This window comes from Carettochelys insculpta, chromosome 11 (genome assembly GCF_033958435.1).
Source record: "Carettochelys insculpta isolate YL-2023 chromosome 11, ASM3395843v1, whole genome shotgun sequence".
NCBI classification, from domain to species: Eukaryota; Metazoa; Chordata; order Testudines; family Carettochelyidae; genus Carettochelys; species Carettochelys insculpta.
In genome coordinates, this window is record NC_134147.1 from 43,137,401 (window position 1) to 43,158,288 (window position 20,888).

The 20,888-nt window shown below is 47.4% G+C and overlaps 1 protein-coding gene across 1 annotated transcript in view; it reads left to right on the top strand.

The window, feature by feature from the left end:
- LRIG1 (leucine rich repeats and immunoglobulin like domains 1) overlaps positions 1-20,888 on the top strand; it is a 134,217-nt gene that overhangs the window by 58,916 nt on the left and 54,413 nt on the right. The window contains exon 3 of the mRNA XM_075005833.1: positions 564-635. Within this exon, the coding sequence (XP_074861934.1) occupies positions 564-635 (72 nt within the window). The remainder of the gene's footprint in view (positions 1-563; positions 636-20,888) is intronic.

The window sequence follows — 20,888 nt, forward strand, 5'->3', positions numbered from 1 at the left end:
ACTCACAGCTCACATGCTATCTGTGACCTGAGCAGTGCCACAATGCAGCTTGGTGTCTGGGGGGGGCGTGGAGGGGACACTTGTACCTTTCCGTCAAGCCCAGTACCTGCTGTGTTCCCCCTCCCCCACCGCCAATGGCATCCCTCTTTCAAGCCCTGTCCCCTCAGGGACACAGCTTTGGGAACTACTGGGGGTCTGGTACAGTGCTGCAGTGTCTGGGGGGTTTTACATGGCTTGGGGACAGCAGATGGGGCCTGGGGAGACACATGGAGGGGGAGTGTGGAGACTTCCCTCTCCAGAGGGGGTGCTTGCTGGCTCCCTAGGAGGAGCTGAGGCCTGCCCCTGCCCCAGGGTATATTGAGTTTGACACCTCTGGGCTTAGAGAAGGGAACGGCAGATACAGCCAACGCCTGAATGCGGAGACTTTTGCCAAAGGGTTGGGCTTGTGGGCGAGTCAGGCTCGCGATGACAGCTTTGCGCTCAGACGAAACACCTGGCTCAGGCCGTACCTGGCTTCTTCCCCTGAAGCTTGTTAAAGTAACTTTCCATTCTGTTTGTTCCAGACGCCTGAGTAACAATGAGCTGACAGCGTTTCCGGCCCTGAGCTCTCCTTCCCGCATCGTCTCCCTCTACCTGTAAGTCCTCTCTCCAGCCTGCCTGGTTGTTTTGCTTCGCGGTCTGTTGTTGTTTTAACAGGTTGCCGATGGAATGTCCATTTCAGTGCTGCCATTTGGTGTCTCACCTAGGCGGTGGTTTGACTTAGAGCCCGAACCCTAGAGTCAGGAGAACTTCTGCCCTTCCAGAAGCTCATGCTTTGGGAGGACCTGACTTTTGACCCTGGAGCTGGTACTAATACTGCTGGTCAGAAGGCTATGTGGAGAACTTCCGATTCAGAGGCATGGAAACAATTTGGGAGTCATAAGCCTCATACAGGGCAGTCACAGCTGCTCCTCATGGCTGTCAGCCCTGAGGCAGTGGAGAAAGCAGAACCGTGAGTTATGGCTCACAAATGTTAGTTTATGCTGTGGTGGCCCAGCCAGGGTATGACAAGTGGATGAGCCCCGACTTTGGGGGGAGAAGCAATGCGGTGCGGGGACAGTCCCAAAACTCAGGCTCCAGAACCACTTCCTCTACACAACAATAAATAGCCCCTTAGCCCAAGCCCCGAAAGCCTGAGTCAGCAAGCCAAGGTATAAATCGGGAGGGAGGCAAGGTGTGGGGGAGAGAAGATGTGACCTCAGCTCCCTCTTCCTCGATATCCTCCCCTGTCCGCATGCATCTCTTCTGCCCGATGACAAGATGCTTCACTAAAAGATCCAGTAATCCCTCTAATGGACAATTATGGAATAAGCCTACCTATTGCATAAGTATTTTTCCTAACCCTATCATTTGGTGGATTGCTTTGTGTCCATAAATATGACTTAAATCCCTTTTCAAAAATGTGGAAGTCCTTGATAGCCATATAAATGTCTGTTTATTTAGTCTCTGAAAGGTTTTGACTTTACTGATATGTTGTGGGCATAAATTCCTCAGGTGATCTATGTGTTGCATAAAAATCTTTTCTTTCCATCAGTTACCTTGCTATGAATTTCACTGACTGTTCTTTGCAGTTGTATTAGGAGGGGGTATATACAAGCACCTGATTTTTATCATCTCTATACAGTTTACTTTTTTCTATTCCTGTGTTGTTTTGGCTCCTCTCTTTGTAGGTTAAGCTCTCTTCTTGCTAAAGTCTTTCCTGGCCTCTGACCCTTTTTGTGGGTCTTTTCTAGAGCCCAGCAAATCAGTGGATATCTGCCTGTACCTGCAGATGTGGATGCAGCTGTCTGCCACACATTTTTGCAGAGGCAGGTACAAATTTTAAATCTAGAACCCTGCAGATTTGCAGATATCTGCAGATGTGGCTATCGGCGGATCATTTCTGCACCGGTGGATGCAGATACCAGTTTCATGTCCATGCAGGGCTCTAGTCATCTGTGTATTTCTTCTATTTATTGGAATGGAACAGGATTCCAGGTGGTGATGGGACATAGCTTGTTATAAGGGCATTATAATGTTATCAACGTTATTTCCTGTCCCTTCTAAAAGTGCAGGTCTAGGAATTAATCTAGGGAGGTTCTGTAGCCTGGGTAATACAGGAGGTCTGTTGGACTGTAGTGGTTAATTCTGGCCTTGGAATCTATGAATCTATTTTTCTAGGAGTTCTTTAGACACCCTAAGATTTGGGCTTCTTTCTGCCTGCAATGCACAAGGAACAGATATTTTCACTGAGCTGCTCACAGTGACTTGCAGATGATTGCGGAATTCTACAGCCACTGGATTACCAGCCATTTGTAAAAACAGATGTATGTGTTTCACTTCACATTAGATGCTGCTCAGTACCACTAGCTGACTTTTCTGTGTTCCCCTCCAGGGTCTAGGAAGCTGTTAATACTTTGGTAAGAAACCTTGCTCTGCTGACGAAAATTACATTTGTATTACTTAAAGCAAGTGCAAAATAAAGTGAAGTAAGTTGGCTCCCTTCCCACCCTTCCATTAAGCTGTGTAAAAATATGTAAGCAGAAGAACTCCCTCCTGGTCTCAGTTCAGTTTGAGGAACTTAGGTGAAAGTTGGCAGCCGCATCTCTCTCCTTTGGCAGGAGGCGAGTGTAGATTTTATTTGAGATGTGGTTCCTTTGAAGTGGAGTGCGAAGATGTAGTGTTCAGATTTAGTGCCCTTTTGCACATCCTGTGAAGGTGCAAAGCACACTTCTGTTACCACCAATCCTGGAGAACTTCAACTAAATGGGTCAGTGCGAGCCCCTAGCTACCAGAAGAGTCAGGCCAGGTTTACAATAGGAGGTAAAATCAATTTTAAATATACAAATCCAGCTATGAAAAATTTCATAGCTAGAGTTGACTCATCTAAAATCGATTTTTGCTTCCGTCCATGCAGCAGGAGATTGATGGCAGAAACTCTCCCGTCGACTTCCCTTACTGCTCGCAACTGCCAGGCATATTGGAGTTGACGGTGGTGCCCTGACAGTCTGATTTAGCATGTCCCTACTAGGTGTGTAAAACCTAACCCAGGAAGATCAATCACCAGCACATTGACCTTCCCCTAAGCATAGATATACTGTGAGAAGGGGTCTGGTTTATACGTCACCAGTTGTGGGTTGAAAGTTTGCATAGCAGTTGCCACCTTTCTTCAACTGCTGTATGTAAATGACTCCTGAGTGTTGGAGACGCGCTGCCTTGTCTGCAGTAAGGGTCTCAATGTTTACTCCACTTAGGAGACTCTTGCAGGCAATTGCATTTCATTTTAGTGTTTATCATAGGCAATAAATGATCTAAAATGATGTTTATAATGGCCTCATATTAATTGATGCTACTAACAGATTGATTAACCATTAAAACAGGTTTCTAAGGGAAGAAATCCTCCATCATTGGAAATCATTCAGTGGAAGAGAAGCTGCAAGTTATTGGCCTACATGCAGGTTGAATTTGTTGGCCGGTGCTATATAGGATGTCAGACTAGATAACTACATTGGTCTTTTCAAACCTTAAAAAAATCCGTGACTCTAATTGGGAAATTTACAGGCCAAACTCAGCTTTAAAAGGTCGGCTTCTCCTGTGAGAGAGAAACCAGATTGCGCTTAGGTTGCCTATGCTGTCTTTTGAAGAAAAAGAAATAGGTTCCTGTTTTTTACAAAAGTTTATAAACGTTTGCAGGGTGTTTAGTTCACAAACCTCTCAAGTAAATTGAGCACTGCATCAGTCCAAGTATTTTCCAGAAGCCCATGAATGTATTGTAAGAGCAGCACTGTCATTCTAACAACCCTTTGGAACAGATTGAGGAGTGAAGCTGTGCCTCTTCCCCTGTCTAAATTTGTCTGAGATCTAATACTCAGATTTAGTGCCCTTGTACACAACCAGTGAAGGTGCAAAGCACATTTCTCTTACCACCAGTCCTGGATGTGTAGAGGACTTAAACTCAAAAGGATCTGCAGTCACTTCGAGCTACCAGAAGAGTGAGAAGGGTTTTGTGAGTGTATTATAGGTGGAGAGGGACCAGTCCTATTTAACATAGTCATAAACGATCTGGAGAAAGGGGGTAAACAGTGAGGTGGCAATATTTTGTAGATGGTACAGAACTGCTGAAGATGATTAAGTCCAAAGCAGACTGTGAAGAGCTTCAAAAGGATCTCACAAAACTAGGTGACTGGGCAAAAAAAAATGGATATTTAATGTTGATGAATGCAAGGTAATATATATTGGAAAAAATAATTCGAATTTTATGTGCAAAATGAAGGGGACTAAATTAGCTATTGCCACTCAAGAGAGATCTTGGCATCACAGTGGATAGTTTTCTGAAATCATCCAGTCAATGTGCAGCAGCAGGCAAAAAGGAATGAAATATAAGGAATTATTTCAGAAGGGATAGAAAATAAGACAGAGATAATCTTATTGCCTCTCAATATCTCCATGTTATGCCCACATCTCTGAATACTGTGCACAGATGTGGTTGCCTCATCTGAAAAAAGATATCTTGGCAACAAAAATGAAGAGGGGTTTGGAATGGGTGCCACGTAAGCAGAGATTAAAAAGACTGGGACTTTTCAGTTTAGAAGGTAGGAGACGAAGTGGGAGGCATATGACGGAATCTATAGAATAGTGACTGGCGTTTGGAAAGTCAATAAGGAAAGTTACAGTAAACCGTTTTATATCCAACATTCTGTCATCCAGAACTCTGATGTAACTGGCATTTTAACCATAAGTAAATTTTAGCTAAATTTTCCCTAAGTACAATATAGTGAAAGTAAATACAGGCGAATACAGTAGAAGTTTGTGTACAGTACTACTGTTGTTTGTAAATGCTGTCCATACATTTTTGTTTTTTAATCTTTAATTTTGGTTTTTCTTCAGTGCTGTGCACTGCTGGGTATGCCTCTCTGTTACTGGAATATGTGACTGTCCAGCAACCTCTCCATCCTGGGGCTGCAGGACATGAAAGTGGTTACTGTATTTACTTGTTTCCATAACAACTAAATTTAATTCAGTTAATTAGTGTCATGTTGAAAAACAGCAAAAGGAAGTATTTCTTCACACAGCGTCCGGTCAGCCTGTGGAACTCCTTGCCAGAGGGTGTTGTGAAGATTGGAATTTGGAAAGGGTTCAAAAAATAATTTGATAAATACATGGAGGATAGGGCCATCAATGGCTATTAGCCGTGACGTGTAGGAATGGTGTCTCTCCCCTGTGTTTGTCAGCAGCTGGAAGTGGCCAACAGGGGGTGGATCACCTGGAGATTACATGTTGTGTTCATTCCCTCTGGAGCCCCTGGCAGTGGCCACTCTCAGAAGACAGGACACTGGGCAAGATGGACCTTTGGTCTGACCCAGTATGGTCGTTCTTATGTTAAAGCTTCTGAGGGATGGGGGGGCAGCGTTAAGCACCTGTGATCAACAAATGCTATGTTGCTCAATTGCCAGGTGTTGCAAGCTGGTAGCAGTGGTGCATATAAATCACATACAGCAAATTAGTGATGCCCCATAATACGTGGCAGTGAAGAAAAATTGTAATTTGATTTTAATTATTCATAGAAGAGCCAATTCATTTGCCTGGCACTTTGAATATGTCGCCAAAGCAGTTCATCTTCAACACCAAACATATGGGACTTGGTTTTAATAGAATAGGGCGGAAGAAATTACATCTGTGTACGAGTTACCAAATAAAGACAGCACCAGACAGTAAGTGCAAACATCTGTTGTATTATAACACCGGAGCCAGAAAATTCAGCTTCTGGGGCCAGAGTCTGTTGTGTGTCTGGACTAGTTCCGAAATGACATTGGAGTTACGGAGATCAGAATCTGCCTCGTGGTTCCTGTAGCAGTTGTCATTCTGCCCTGGTTGTTAGCTGTGAGGTGTGGGAGGCATATGGGCAGACTGTTCTCACCTGTGTGCCCTGGCAACATTCTTCTGTAATCAAGCGTGTTAACTCTCTGCACCCCAGTAACAGCTTTTGCCTCTGGTTTTTTACACGTTGGCTCACTGTGTGGGGGTGATGGGTGCGTGGCTGTGTGACAGCTAGTTTTTAGCATCTGGACTGATGCTTTGAAGTCATGGCAGGATGGGCAGAATGCTGGCAAACACAGAACTCACTGGTGACTAGATACACTGTATGCTGAGATGGACAATCTAGAACAAAACCACTTTTAAGGTACTGAAGTCCAGAAAAAGAGTATGCAGAAACTCCAAACAGCCAGACAATGATAAAACAAAGCAAACAGTCCTGGAGCACTTTGAAGACTAACAGTATTTATTAGGCGGTGAGCTATCATTGGAAAGGCCCACTTCTTCAAATCTGGAGAAGAACTGAGAGGAAAAAAAACCCGAGGGAAAAAATGAAAATCAGCTAAATAGAGGGGAAGGTGCGGGGGAAACCTCTGCAAGTGTCTATTAAGTGGGATGTCTGCCATCACTGTGACAATCAAATTTGGGGAAATTGTCCTTGTCACGCGTAAGATAATTGAGAACTTTGTTGAGTCCACAGTGATAGATATCAGATCAGCAAATGAATTCCAATTCAGATTCTTCCTTTGGAATCTGGTGTTAAAATCTCTTTGTTGTAAAACACAGCCCATTAAGTTGTCAATAGTGTGTCCTGCCAAGTTACAATGCTCACTTACTGGGCTTTTTTCTTTGGGTTTTTTTCACTCTTCCTTTTTTCTGTCATTTCCTCTTCTCTCACTTATTCTCCAGATCTGAAGAAGTGGGTCTTTCCCACAAAAGCGCATCACCTAATAAATAATATTGTTAGTCCTTACGGTGCAACAGGGCTGCTTGCTTTGTTTTGTGAAGATACGGACTGATGGCTGATACAGAAAAATGCTGCTGTTCTGTGACAGAATGTTAGCAAATGGAAGCCCACCCCATGCCAAGGCTGAAATATCTCATGCGTGGGAGCGGAGATGACGATGATTTTTCTGGAAAGGTCAGGTTAGATAACAGGAAGGATGGTCCTTTTGTTATAGTGCTTATCTGGGCTGAGGGAGACCCCAGATCAATTTCTTCCTCTGCCGCAGACTTCTTACATGACCCTAGCTAGTCTTGCCTGTAAGCGGAGCCACCCAGGAGAAGTTCAGTTGCTGCCCAGCTGTTGAGAACAGTGGGCAGCATGTGTTTGTACAGGTGGTGCGCAGCCACACATGCCTCGATGCACATTACAAAGTTTATTCCACACATGGATGGAAAAAATTAGGGGGAACATTGACCCCAGGCAAGTCACAGACGTTTTAGTCTCTGTCTGCTTCAGTTCCCCCTTCTGTACTGCGTAGAGGTTGAACCTCTCTTGTCCAGCACCCTCAGGACCTGACTGATGGCCGGTGAGAGAATTTGCTGGAGAATGGGGGGTCAGTACTGTCTAGCAGCATTACCAACATTTCCACTGCTTACTGGGACTCTTCAAAGACATTGAGGGGTAAATTACAGCTAAATAACGGCACAAAACACTGAGAGCCGGGACTGGTGGCTGGAAACAAACTTTCAGGGACCATGGGAAACTTGGCCGCACCCAGGAGAGATGGTCATCCAGCTAACCAAAATCATGCTGGATCACAGAGTTTGCTGGACAAGAGAGTGCTCTGGATTAGAGAGGTTCAACCTGGGGTACACTTAAATCTCTTTAATCCGGCTCATTCTGGGAGACAGGATGTGTCAGGCTGAAGATTTTGCCAGACTAGGGAGAGCACGGCTGGGTCTGGAAGCGTGGGCATAGGGCACTTACCTGGCACTCCACTCTTCGGGGGCACATGTGGGTGTGTGCCCCTCACTCTACTGGGCACTGCTGCCTGCGGCTAGGGGGGTGGCAGGGAAAAGCCTTCAGCAGAGCCCGTTGCTGCACTGCCGTTTTCCCCATCGTCTGGAGGGGAAGGGGAGTAGCTGTGCGCAGAGCCATGTCCTGCTCCGTACCACAGGTGTTCCCGGATGGTGGTCACTGGCGGTGTCCTATTAGGAGACCTGAAAACAAGGGCTTAAAGCTCAATGCCGTGTGCGCCTGTGGTGCACCGCCTGTGACGGTCATATTCCTCCTCGGTTGGCCCAGAATTGAGGAGACTCACAGATTAAATACATTAAAATAACCTTCTTTTCTGCCACGGTAACTCTTCTCAAAGCCACGATGTCTGGAAAGAGAAGTGGACCGTGACCCAGACCACTCAGCTGTCGGTTGACCAGAATAAAGCTGTTTGAGGTAATCTGGCCCCTTGAGCTCACTCAGAGTCAGCATGGGGGGCAAGGAAACCAAAGGAAGGATTTTTTTCAGGGGCGCGGGGGGGACGAAGCAGAAAAGTGGAAAATAGGATTAGCCGGTTTATAAAGGACACAGCAGTGCTCTACGCTGTATTGACGAGGAAAGAGACATCACACTGCTACCACACTGAGCATAAAGCTTGCTCGGAAAATCAATTGGCTTTACAGGCTCATTAACGGAAAGATCAATTCATCTTAAACTGTAATTAAACAGAGAGGCCTAATAGAGGCGGGTAAACTCTCTGCTGTACGATGGGCAAGATACAGCCCGTAAAACAAAGCTGCGCATGAAGGACAGCAAATAATTGGCATTTGGGATTGGTGGGGACGAACTTGACCTGCGAAATGCCTTGCTCGGTCAAAAGGATGAGCATCGAGACAGTCATTCAGGGTGAACCTACACTTCTTCCTTGAGTGTCCCTGTGGGAGCTCCGTGATAGGTGTCGGGCTCGCCCCGGCGCCGCAGATCAGATCTTTCCAGCAGTTTCTGCCAGACCGCGCATGCACCGGCGCGCGCTGCTCCCTTGCGCGCTCCCGGCCACGTGCATGATCCGGTCCCCTCCAGTTCCCTCTTAACCGCCATCGGCTGCAGACGGAATCCGCTCAGGCTGTGGCCAGAGTCAACGTATTTAATGTTTTAAGTGTTTTTAGAGTTTCTTTTCAGTCTTTCAGTCTTTAAGCTAGCTTGTTATTTTTCTTATTGCAAAAAAAAAAAAAAAAAAAAAAAAAGTGTATAAAAGCCTTAGTAACAAGAGGAGCAGCGGAGGCCCGGGGACGTAAGGCCATTAGGCCACCTGCCGCGGCAGGCTGGGTCCGAGAGGGGAACAAGCACAGAGAAGGTGCTAAGTACCCTATTAACAACTCAAAGACTCACCGCAATGTCCTCTTCAGGATTCAAGAAGTGTGAGTCATGCCGCGAAGCTATGCCGGCCTCCGATGGGCACAGTCAGTGTATTAGGTGCCTGGGGGAATCTCACGTCACCCAAAAATGCTCCTTCTGCGCAAAGCTCATGGCGAGAGCAAGGAAGGACAGAGAAATGCGGCTAAAAATGCTGCTCTTTGACAAGGCCCTCCAGCCAGACATGCCGGAGCGGCCCCAACAAGAGGGACCCGCAGGGGCCCATAAAAGGAAGGCGGCTTCCCTCACCCCATCAGTGCAAAAACAGAGGAAGCTCTCGCCAACCCGATCCCTGCCGGCAGCCACAGCGAGCGGGACGGGTGCAGCACATAGCCCCCAGCCGCAATCACAGACGAGTGGCGGCGGCACGGAAGCGCACGTGGCAGAGGCTGAGCCTCCGATAATCAAACAGCCGGCCCGCACCGCGGGCAGAGCGGTGGCCAGGCAAGCGCCGGAACCGGCGGCACCGCAGCTAGCGGCACAGACCCCCGGGGCGCCAACAGTGCAGAGCTCACAGGCACGCGGCCTGCAGGCGCCGGGCGAGACCACCCGCGCAGCACCGCAGCAAAGCGTGCCGAGCGCGGCGCCGACAGTGGGGCCGAGATCCCCGGCACGGAAAGGGGTGGAGTCAGCCCCACAGGGGAGGGGAAAGGCAGCAGAGAAAACCCGGCACCGCAGCCCTTCTCCAGACAGGGCTGCAGGGCTGCTCTCTCTAAGCCCTCCCCTTATGCTGCGAACTCCAACAAGGAGGCAGGGGTCTCCCCCAGTCTACCCTGAGCCTCCTTCTCCGTTCCTCCAGCCAGCATCACCATGGCTTGGGCCACCCTCGCCTTTTCTGGGATTTGACCCCCTGAAGTACTATCACAAATCAGTCTCACCATTGTCTCAATCACCCAGGCGATCTCACTCCCCCAGACGCCGGGGGTATGTGCCTCGAGAGTGGTCCAGGTCTCCATCCCAGGAACCATGCCTGTGTTGCCATGGTCGCCCCTATCATGCGGGGCATAGACACCAAAGGCATACCCCCAGGGACAGGTCCCCTCAGACGGTTCACTATCCCCGAGGGCAATCGCGGACGGGGACGGAAACGCAAATATCTCAGGGGGAGTTGATTCTGGAACCCTGAGATTTCCCCTCGCAAGCCTCCAGCGAGAAGGTGTATCACTGTCAACAGGACCCAGAGGGATCCAGAGAGGCTTACCCTAGTGGTTCCTCTCTATCCTCCCCCGACGAGGCTACGGCCCCAGGGGACATCCACCCCCCAGACGATCTCAAACAGTTCCAAGAGCTGTTTAAAAGGGTGGCCTTTACGCAAGGTATCCAAACAGCAGAGGTGCAGGAGAAGCACCATAAGCTCCTCAAAAACCTGAGACCTCCGGCCTCTTCCAAAATAGCTATTCCGCTCAATGAAGCAATTATGGAGTCCGCTACCACGATATGGCAGACCCCTGCGTCCGCTCCACCTATAAATAAGAGAGCGGATAAGAAATACTTCGTCCCGGCGAAGGGCATGGAGTTCCTGTTCAGGTCACCCACAACCAAATTCTCTGGTGGTGGAATTGTCTCAACAGAGGTCAAAAACTTCTCAGTACAAGACAGGGGGAATGGACGAAGATGCCAAGAAGCTAGAGTTATTAGGCAGAAAGGTCTACTCCTCCTCTACCCTACTGTTGAGAATGGCAAATTATGCAGCACATCTAGCGAACCATAACTTTGACAATTACTCCAGGCTGACTTCCCTCATGGACTCGCTTCCAGAGGATAAGAAGCCGGTGCTGAAGGCCATGATGCAGGAAGGCTACGCAGCCTCGAGGACAGGAGTTCAGATCGCCCTGGACGTAGCAGATACGGTGGCATGCTCAACGGCTACAGCAGTGGTCATGCGCAGGGAATCCTGGCTTCAGACATCGGGTATCCCGAGGGATCTGCAGGCGAAGATTGTTGATCTCCCCTTTGACACACAGAAGTTGTTTGCTGAATCAACTGATTCGGTCCTTCATTCCAGTAAGGACTCAAGGGCTACTCTCAGAACCTTGGGGATTTATACCCCTCCATACAGGAAGAAAAAGTATTACCCTCAGCAAAGACGATACCCGTATCAACCCCAGCGTGCTCACTACCAAAGAGACTACGAGCAAGGGCGGCATCAACAGCACCAACAGTACAGAACTCCCAGGCGACGTTCCCAACGGAGCCGTGCCTCCTCGGGGCAGGGCCAGAGGCAACAAGTTTGACGGACAGATCGAGGGTTGCACTATCACTACCATCGCGCAATGTCATCCAAAGCTAATGTTCCATCATCACATCCGACCATTCTACGCCCAGTGGCAAAAGATCACCACAGACAAATGGGTACTGGAGATCATAGCCACGGTTACGCGATCCCCTTCCAGTCGCTCCCACCGCCACGACCTCCACCCAGGCCCCATCTAAAGGACGCCTCCCACGAAGCAAGACTCAAGCAGGAGGTGGACCATCTTATGCTTATAGGGGCAATGGAAAGAGTGCCAGAGCAACTCCAAGGGAAAGGGTTCTATTCAAAATACTTCCTTACAGAGAAAAAAAACAGGAGGCTGGAGGCCCATCCTAGATCTTCGAGGCCTCAATCGGTACTTGCGCAAACAACGCTTTCGGATGATCACAGTCGCCTCTATACTTACGGCACTGGACGATGGAGATTGGTTCGCAGCCCTCGACTTACAAGACGCGTATTTCCATATAACAATCCACCCGGTTCACAGACGTTTTCTCCGGTTTATGGTCGGCAAAGGACGTTTCCAATACAAGGTTCTGCCATTCGGCCCCCAGAGTATTTACCAAGACCCTGGCAGTGGTGTCAGCCTACCTGCACAGACAGGGGGTGTTTATATTCCCATATCTGGACGACTGCCTATTGAAAGGGGCCTCGAAGGAAGAGGTACTACGCATGATACGCGTTACAGCCGGCACGTTCTCATCGCTGGGCCTGGTCATCAACCTGGCGAAGTCAAAGATCGACCCCACACAGGACATAGAGTTCATAGGGGCACGCATAAACTCCATCACAGCAAAGGTTTATCTACCAGATGCCCGCTTTCGTGCCCTTGGTTCCCTCGTACAAGTCATCACCTTGGGCCCCACAGTGCCAGTTCTAACATGCTTACAGCTGCTAGGCCATATGGCAGCAGCAACGTTCGTAGTACAGAACGCCAGATTGCATATGCGCAGCGTGCAGCACTGGCTGGCGAGCGTCTACAAACCGGCAGCACACACCGTCCGCAGGGTGGTGTTGCCCACGACAGAGGTGCGCAGATCCCTGCAATGGTGGGTGAACCCCAAGAACATGCTAACAGGGGTACCCTTTCATCAACCACAAATATCTATCTTTCTCACCACCGACGCCTCCCACGTAGGGTGGGGAGCACACATGGGCGAAAAGGTGACGCAGGGACTGTGGTCCCCTACGGAACAGCCGCTGCACATAAATATACTGGAGCTCAGAGCGGTGTTCAACGCCTGCAAACACTTTCGAGACCATATACAAGGCAAAGTAGTCGGGATAAATACAGACAATACCTCCACCATGTTTTATATAAATCGACAAGGAGGAGCTCGGTCCCGTGCCTTATGTGCGGAAGCAGTCCGCCTGTGGAACTGGTGCATCGCCAACAATATAACTTTGAAAGCCTCATATTTACCAGGCACTCACAACGTGCAGGCAGACCAGTTGAGCAGGCACTTCGCACTCACACACGAGTGGCAGATCCGTTCCGATCTGCTACAACCGATTTTTCATGCATGGGGGTTTCCCCAGATAGACCTGTTTTGCCACTCATCGCAACAAGAAGTGCCCACAATACTGCTCCAGGGCAGGACTGGGACGGGAGTCCCTGGGGGACGCATTCGCGATCTCGTGGAAGGGCCCCCTGCTGTACGCATTTCCTCCCACAGTGCTCATCCACAAGGTCTTTCAGAAAGCCAGGAGAGAGAGAGCCCGCATGATCCTAGTAGTCCCAACTTGGGATCGACAGCAATGGTTCCCCTTACTCCTGCACATGTCCGACCGCCCACCGATGCCCCTTCCGGTGGCGCCGGACCTGCTCACGCAAGCCCAGGGGTCTATAGTGCACCCACACCCCCGAGGCCTGCGACTGCAAGCATGGTTAATCCATGGCTCAGCTCACTAGAGAGCACATGTATGGAGGGAGTGCAACAAGTCCTAGAAAGTAGCAGAAGGACTTCCACCAGGAAGACCTACAAGCAGAAATGGACTCGATTCACTGCATGGTGTTCTACCAAGCAATTAGCTCCCCTTGCTGTGCCTATACCTGTAATATTAGAATACTTACTGGACCTCAAGTGAGGCGGACTCTCCCTATCCTCGTTGAAGGTCCACCTTGCCGCTATATCGGCTTTCCGACACGAAGAGGAAGGGCCCACGGTGTTCACCCATCCCATGGTTACCAGGTTCCTGAAGGGGCTGGTAAACCTGTACCCGCCTCAGAAACTGCTTCCACCTTCGTGGAGCTTGGACCTGGTGCTTAACGCGCTCACGGGACCACCGTTTGAAACCTTTGCCACAGTTTCCCTCCGTCTCCTTACGATAAAGACGACCTTCCTTCTTGCAATCGCGTCAGCTCGCAGGGTGAACGAGCTTGCGGTAGTTATGGCAACGCCACCCTGCACAGTATTTTCGAAGGAGGTGGTAACCTTACGGCTTCATCCAGCCTTTGTTCCGAAAGTTTCTTCCGAGTTTCATATTAATGAACCTATAGTCTTACCCTCGTTTTATCCAAAGCCTCATAACTCCAACAAAGAGGCACTCCTACACCTCCTGGACATGAGGAGGGCGCTGGCTTTTTATATAGACAGGACTTAGTCCTTCCGAAAAACGGATAGACTCCTAGTCTCTCTCTCTCCCAGATCAAAAGGAGAAGGTCTCTCTTCGCAGAGAATCTCGAAGCACATCGTATCCTGTATAAAAATGTGCTACGAACTTAGACTCCTTTACTGGCCCCGCCTAGGGCTCACTCCACCAGGGCGGTGGCGGCATCAACAGCCTTTTTCAAGGGCATTGCGCTAAAAGACATCTGCAGAGCGGCGACATGGTCATCCTATGACACCTTCGCCAAGCATTATGCCCTACACAGGGTATTCCAAGAGGATACCCGTCTCTCGACAGCGGTCCTTTCAGGGGCAAGCTGCACATAACCCGATTACCCACCTCCTTTCTTGGGTTACTGCTGGGTAATCACCTATCGTGGAGCACCCACGGGGACACTCGAGGAAGAAAGAGAAGTTACTCACCGTAGTAACGATGGTTCTTCGAGATGTGTCCCCGTGGGTGCTCCACCACCCGCCCATCCTCCCCGTTTCGGATCTCTGTTTAGTGTTTTTCAGGAGCATCCGAGGAGGTTGGTCAAGGAACTGGCGGGGACCGGATCGTGCACGTGGCCGGGAGCATGCAAGGGAGCGGTGCGCGCCGGCGCATGCGCGGTCCGGCAGAAACTGCTGGAAAGATCTGATCTGTGGCGCCGGGGTGAGCCCGACACCTATCGTGGAGCACCCACGGGGACACATCTCGAAGAACCATCGTTACTACGGTGAGTAACTTCTCTTAATGGAACATTGACATGCTGGCAGAACTCCTGGCAGTCATGAGGAGTAAGGGAAGTTGATGAGAGTCTCTCACATCAACCTCTTACTGTCTGGACGGTGGCCAAAATCAATTTTAGATAAGTCAGCTCCAGCTCAATTTGTGTATCTAAAATCAATTTTTTTACCTCCTAGTGTAGACCTGGCCTTAGGTTCCTAGTGTAAAGATTCATAGATCTGGAAGGTCAGAGGGGACCATGAAGACAATTTGTTCTGACCTTCTGCATAACACAGGCCATGGAACTGAATAATTTCTGCATCAAGCCATAACTTCTGTTTGAGCCAGCACATATCTTTTTTTGAAAAGAAGTCCTGCCTTGATTTAAGGACCCTGAGTGATGGAGAATCCACTACAGCTGTAGTTAAGTTGTTCTACTGGTTAATTACCTTTTACTGCTATAAAATTGTGCCAGTATTTCCGATCTGAATTTGTCTGGCTTCAGCTTCAGCCTTTGCGTCTTATTAAGGTTTTATCTGCTGGATTAAAATTCCCTCTGCTATCAGAAATCTCTATCGTGGATTAATTGAAAGGATGTTGAAGTTTTATTTCTTCCCCTTCTGTTCTTTGTCTGTCTTATCCAAGTACCTATGAAAGTGGCAAAGGGCTTATTAATGCCATTTTTACTGCCTGCTTCTCTGCTCTCGTCATGCAATTTGTGAAGTCCAATATTTGTTTTGAGTGTCACCTGAACTTTATTTGGCCTTCATCCATAAGGGGCAAACAGGCGCTGCTGCTTTAGCAGAAATGTTGACAGCGGGCACTGTGCTGCCCTGTTTGCTAGAGCCAAATATAAGCACTTAATAATAAATTTCCAAAATTCTTTCATTTTATTTGGCTGTTGCGAGTCGTAGATGCCGCTGAGCATCGAATGCAATGAGCTCCTGGTTTATAACTAGCCCTTCTCGGTGGTGTGGTGATACAAAGATTTAACAACAATTAAGGCAAATGATTTTGATAATGCTTAGCAGTGCTAGTTAAGCTGAGGAAGGATGGCCTTGTGAGTAGGGCACTGGCGTGGGTATTAAAAACCTTGGGTTCCAGTTTCTGGCTCTGTCACACACTCCCTGCAATAAGGCAAGTACTTGAATGCATGCTTCGGTTTCCCCATCTGTGACTAGGGATAACACCGTTTCCCTACTTTCTGGGGCTCTGTGGAGATAAACTGGTTAACGTTTGAGACACCATGGAGCTATGTAAGTGCCTGGGAAAATGAAAGTCTGGTCTTCCTTTTTTCACTACATACCTCTGAGGTGTGTCCACACCTCATTGTACACTTGTGTCCATTGGACCTGGGCTTGTGGACTTTAGTGTTCTCAAACCCATGCTGCTTGGTAAACCCAGGCTGCCAGACCCCCAGGCCTCACAGCTGCATTATTGCATCCGGGCCACACTGCACAGACCTTCTGACTGAGTTGGGCAGCTGGACGTAAGTCCACACTGCAAAATGTCAGGCCCAAAGGTCAGTGGACCCGGGTTTGACCCCTCCCCTGGCAGGGCCATAGGACCTGGCTCCGGAGCGCTTGCTGACTCAAGGCAGACTGATTTGTATATGGATGGGAATGAAGGTTGGGCTCAAAGCTGAGTTAGTGCCCAGGGTTAGTGGTAGGTAGACCTATGTCTCAGCTGTTGTATGAATATTTTAAGCTCTAACCTCAACTGAGGGATGGGAATTGATGACTCTTTAGCAAGCCTCCATTATTTCAATTATTAATTAACTATTGACAGAATTTTTAGCTGCATGACAAAACCTCTTGTCCCTCTCCATTGGTCCAACTTCCTCCTGAGTCTCTCATCCCACTAGTCCTGCCATCATCTGTTGCATACAAGTTTCTTATGGCAAAAAACAATCAGGGAAAAAACCGCTTAGCAGAACCCCTTTGCGTTTATACAGCGTAAAGAAGCCAAAAAAAAAATCCAGTACACAAGCCCACTTGTTTTCGGTTGCTCTTCTTAAGGTATTTACATCATGGTAGTCCCTACCTAGAGCCTTATCCCCGGACCAGGACCACCCCTCTCCTTTGTGGTGGGTGCTGTACGAATACAGAACAAGACGTTCCCTGCCTCAGAGCTTCTGATCTAAGTGTAAAGTAAGAGGCAGCAGAGGGTTACAGACGGACATGGGAGTTCAAGTGCAACGGATGACCCAGACTTTGCCCCAGAGAGGATACGTTCTAAAATTAGTCAAATCATGACTCATGAGGCAGCTGTTAGGAAGAGTTTCCAATCTGCAAGCCATCCTTCCATGGGTGAAAAGAATGATCAAATTATTAGAAAGCCAGAATATGGGGGAAACTCTGTCCCCGCTCAGTCTTCTTCACTTCCAGCAGCTTTGTACTCATAATTAAGAAACACTGATTAGTGGGATGAAATCAGACAGTAACTCCTGCTTTCAACCTACTACTCCCTGTCATTGTCTCGTTTTTTTGGCAGCATCAGTGTTTTGGTTTTATCTTCTCTCAACAATTTAAATCCCTGAGTTTGCATTTCCTTTACAGCTTTAAGTTACTTTTACCATGAAAGAGTAAAGTAGGTAGTTGATTGAGTTGTACTAAAACTATTAAGGGGACAATGGAATAATTGCCTGTGTTTTCTGTTATAGCCTTAATGAAAATGTTAAAGGTGTGAACAAGAAAACACTTTTTACTCAATTAGAGGAAGATCAAATTGAATTCTAAAATTCTTCCCAACAAAGTAGGTTAACTGGAGGCTGCATCTCTACCCTCCTATCTCTCTTCTAAACTTTAAAATGTGAGATGGATCATATTAATTCCTAAACATTTTCTATTTTACAATGGTTGCATTTTCTTAGATGAAAGTACTGGAAAATCATAACCATTTGATCTTGCCTTTATAGAAACCTGAATCTTTTTGAACTTGGCCTGTCATCCCCTCTAGTTAATTTGACATTGTCATATCAGAAATAAATTTTTCATCTATTTTTTAAATGGTGTAATCAGAGTAATTCCCTCATTCTGCAGAAGAAATTGTCTTTTCCCATGGGAGGGCTTGCCCAGAGATGACATTGGATCCCAGTATTGTACTGTTTTGGGGTGGAGAAATTGTTTTGAGCATGCCCAGAGTCCATGTTTAATCTGAGATCCCAAATGCCACAAAAACCAAGACTGAAAAAGAGTATTCCTGACACTGTGGCCTTCATCTTAGGGAGATACGCATCTCTCAGAGCTGGAAGGGACCTCAGAAGGTCAGCAAGTTCAGTCCCATGCCCTCTTAACAGGACCAAACCTCATCACTTATAGATCTTTTTTTTTTTTTTTTTCAAGTCTATTTGCCCCAGACCCCTAAATGGCCTCCTCAAGGATTGAGCTCATAGCCCTGGGTTTAGCAAGCCAAGGCTCAAACTACTGAGCTATCCCCTCCCACCCCTGGGCTGGTAGACTTAAACACAGCACACACCATACCAGTAGAGAAAGAAAAGGAACCCATTAGTGCTGCATCTTTTAGAGCTGCTGCCAGCAAGAAGTAGTTACAAAACCCTACGACTTCTTCACAAATGAGGTTTGGGGCCATGACTTCTGAACCTGATATGGTGCACTCAAATGGACCTGTATCAAGAACAATGAAGAGGAGTTGAAGGTGTTATTTCTGGCACTGCTTCAAAGTAACACTCCAGTAAATAAATAAAATCCTTAGAGAATTTAATATTCTTTTGCATGGCCCGATTCAAAGCCCGTTGATGGTGTTCAGGGAGCGTTTCCCCTGTGTTCAATAGACTTTGGATCAGACCCATGAAGTGCATGTGTTGAGCAAAGAGTATCCATGTGCCTTCATTGTGATCCTTCTGCAAGCCAGAGCTTTTTGACTTCCTTTTGAGGGTAGCTCTGAAGAGAAATCTATTCATAGGAGGAACAGTTTGTATTTCTTCCTGTTTAATAAAGAGCAGCTGAAGGGAGCTTTTCAAGTGCAGAGGAATCGCCCTGACATAGGAACAGAAGTGGCCTTGTTGCTTCCCAGCCAGGAATACACACAAATCCTTCTTGCATTGGGAGGCAGATTTAAGTCTGTACATCTGCTGTCGGAGGGATGAGAAGGCCAGATGTGCACAGGACAATGACCATATCACTCTCCTAAAACTTGCTGCTTGTGCCTGGGACTTATTGTTGCTTAGGCAATTCCTGTACTAACATCACACGGAAGCGCCATTTCTTTCTCTGCTAAACATTCAGGATTTCATTTGGCCTTGGAACTTTTATACACGTTGCTTGTGAATCCCTGGGTACGCTGGCATTTCAGTGCTAGCCCCTCACCCCCTGCCCCCCCCACCCCCACTAGAAGGATGATTAAGGACCAGCAACTTTTGGGGTCCCTGATCTTATTCATGAGGGTGGGACCTTGCACATGCCCAGAGCCCAGCTGAAGTCACCAGACTCCACATTCATTCAGGACTCTGCCCCTGCAACTCAGTGTAAGACTGAGGCCCAAATTGCATAGTAGTGTGCCGTGGCGAGTGGATGCCGTTCCAATGAAACAACTGAATTTATATCCAGTTGCACCAGTTCCAGACTCGACTCATAGTGGCTGAGGGCCATTACTACAGTCTTTATTCAGATGGTTCTGGCCCCCGCCCCATCTTTGTAGGGAAGGAAAAGTTTGATCCTCTCTGTGTAGTCTGTCTCACGCCACTTATTTTTGCTTCATCAGTGTTTTAACACGTAATAAAATGAATATAGAAAAATCTGGCTATTTATTGTGCAAAGTCTTTAGAAGAATAACAATGTAGTCTAAAACCCACCTCTTCCATTTGATACTAGGAAGCTGATGTGTAAAGTCTGCTGGCTGTTCAGGCCAAAAGATTGCAAGAGCCTTCCTAGCGGAGGAAGTTGTCATTAATCATGTTCTCCCAGACGCCACGGGAAGAGATGGTTTTGACTTTTCTATTTGGAACCGTTCTGATCATTTGCATGTCTTCTTCACGATCGCAAATCTAACTCGGACACATGGAAACGGCGAAGGATCTGAATCTATTCCAACGAAATGAGTAATCCCTTCCTTTGTAGAAAAAGCAGCAGCAGCAGTGAAACAGATCTTCCTCAGGCTCAGCAAACAGAGCAGCTGAAAGAAATCTGGACAATTTTAAAGTGATGTGCGCACTAGGAGGGGAAAGACAGAGATGGGATATTTCCTGGAGTTCTGTTTAACTCTTAATGTTGCTAAAGTAGATTTTGTGGTGAATGCTCCCCTTCAGGGGCGACAGGTGGGCAGGCCGTCATTGTACAGACCAGTAGGAACTTCATTTTCTACAAATAGAAAACCATTCCAAGTAGGCTGTATGGTTTGTGTAGGACTAGGTCTGATCTCATTGCTGTTTCTTACAATGTCGGTCAGGTTAGGTTCCTTCTTGGTTTGGATGGAGGTATCACTGTCCTAAGCATAAGGTTGCGAGTTGAGACACTGGAGTTGTTTTCCCTGCTATGGCCTAGGACCAGATCACTTAACTGAGCCTCGGTTTCCCTTATCTGTGAAGGGAGGATAATATCTACCTCTGTCTTGGGGTAGAATTAATTCATGAATGTTTATGAAGCACTTGCAGAACCTCCTAAGGTAGATGCTCCACAGAAGTGCAAGTTATTTGTCCGTGATGACACTGCACAAGATGTCTTCTGGATCTGGCAAATCAGGCATAGATTAATTGTAGGAGTAGTTTGTAGTCATTGTCTTCTGGTTAAAAAAATAACCCCATACTTGGATCTTGAGGTAGCCAGGACTTACTGCAATTAATACAGTAAACTCTGTCTTAACCAGCATTCCATTATCTGGAACTTTTAACCATATGTAAATTGTGGCTGCATTTTCCATAAGTAGAGTACGGTGAAAGTAAATACAAATAAATACAGCAATACAGTGTAAGTTTAAAGTGTATGACACTACTGTTATTGGTGAATCAAGTATTCTGCATACATTTTTGTTTGTTTCTTAATCTCTAACCTTGTTTTTCTTTAGTGTTATGCATTGCTAGGTATACCGCTCTATTATGCAGAATATTTGACTATCTGGCAGCCTCCTGGTCCCGGGGCTGTCAGATATGAAAGAATTTATTGTATCAGCCGA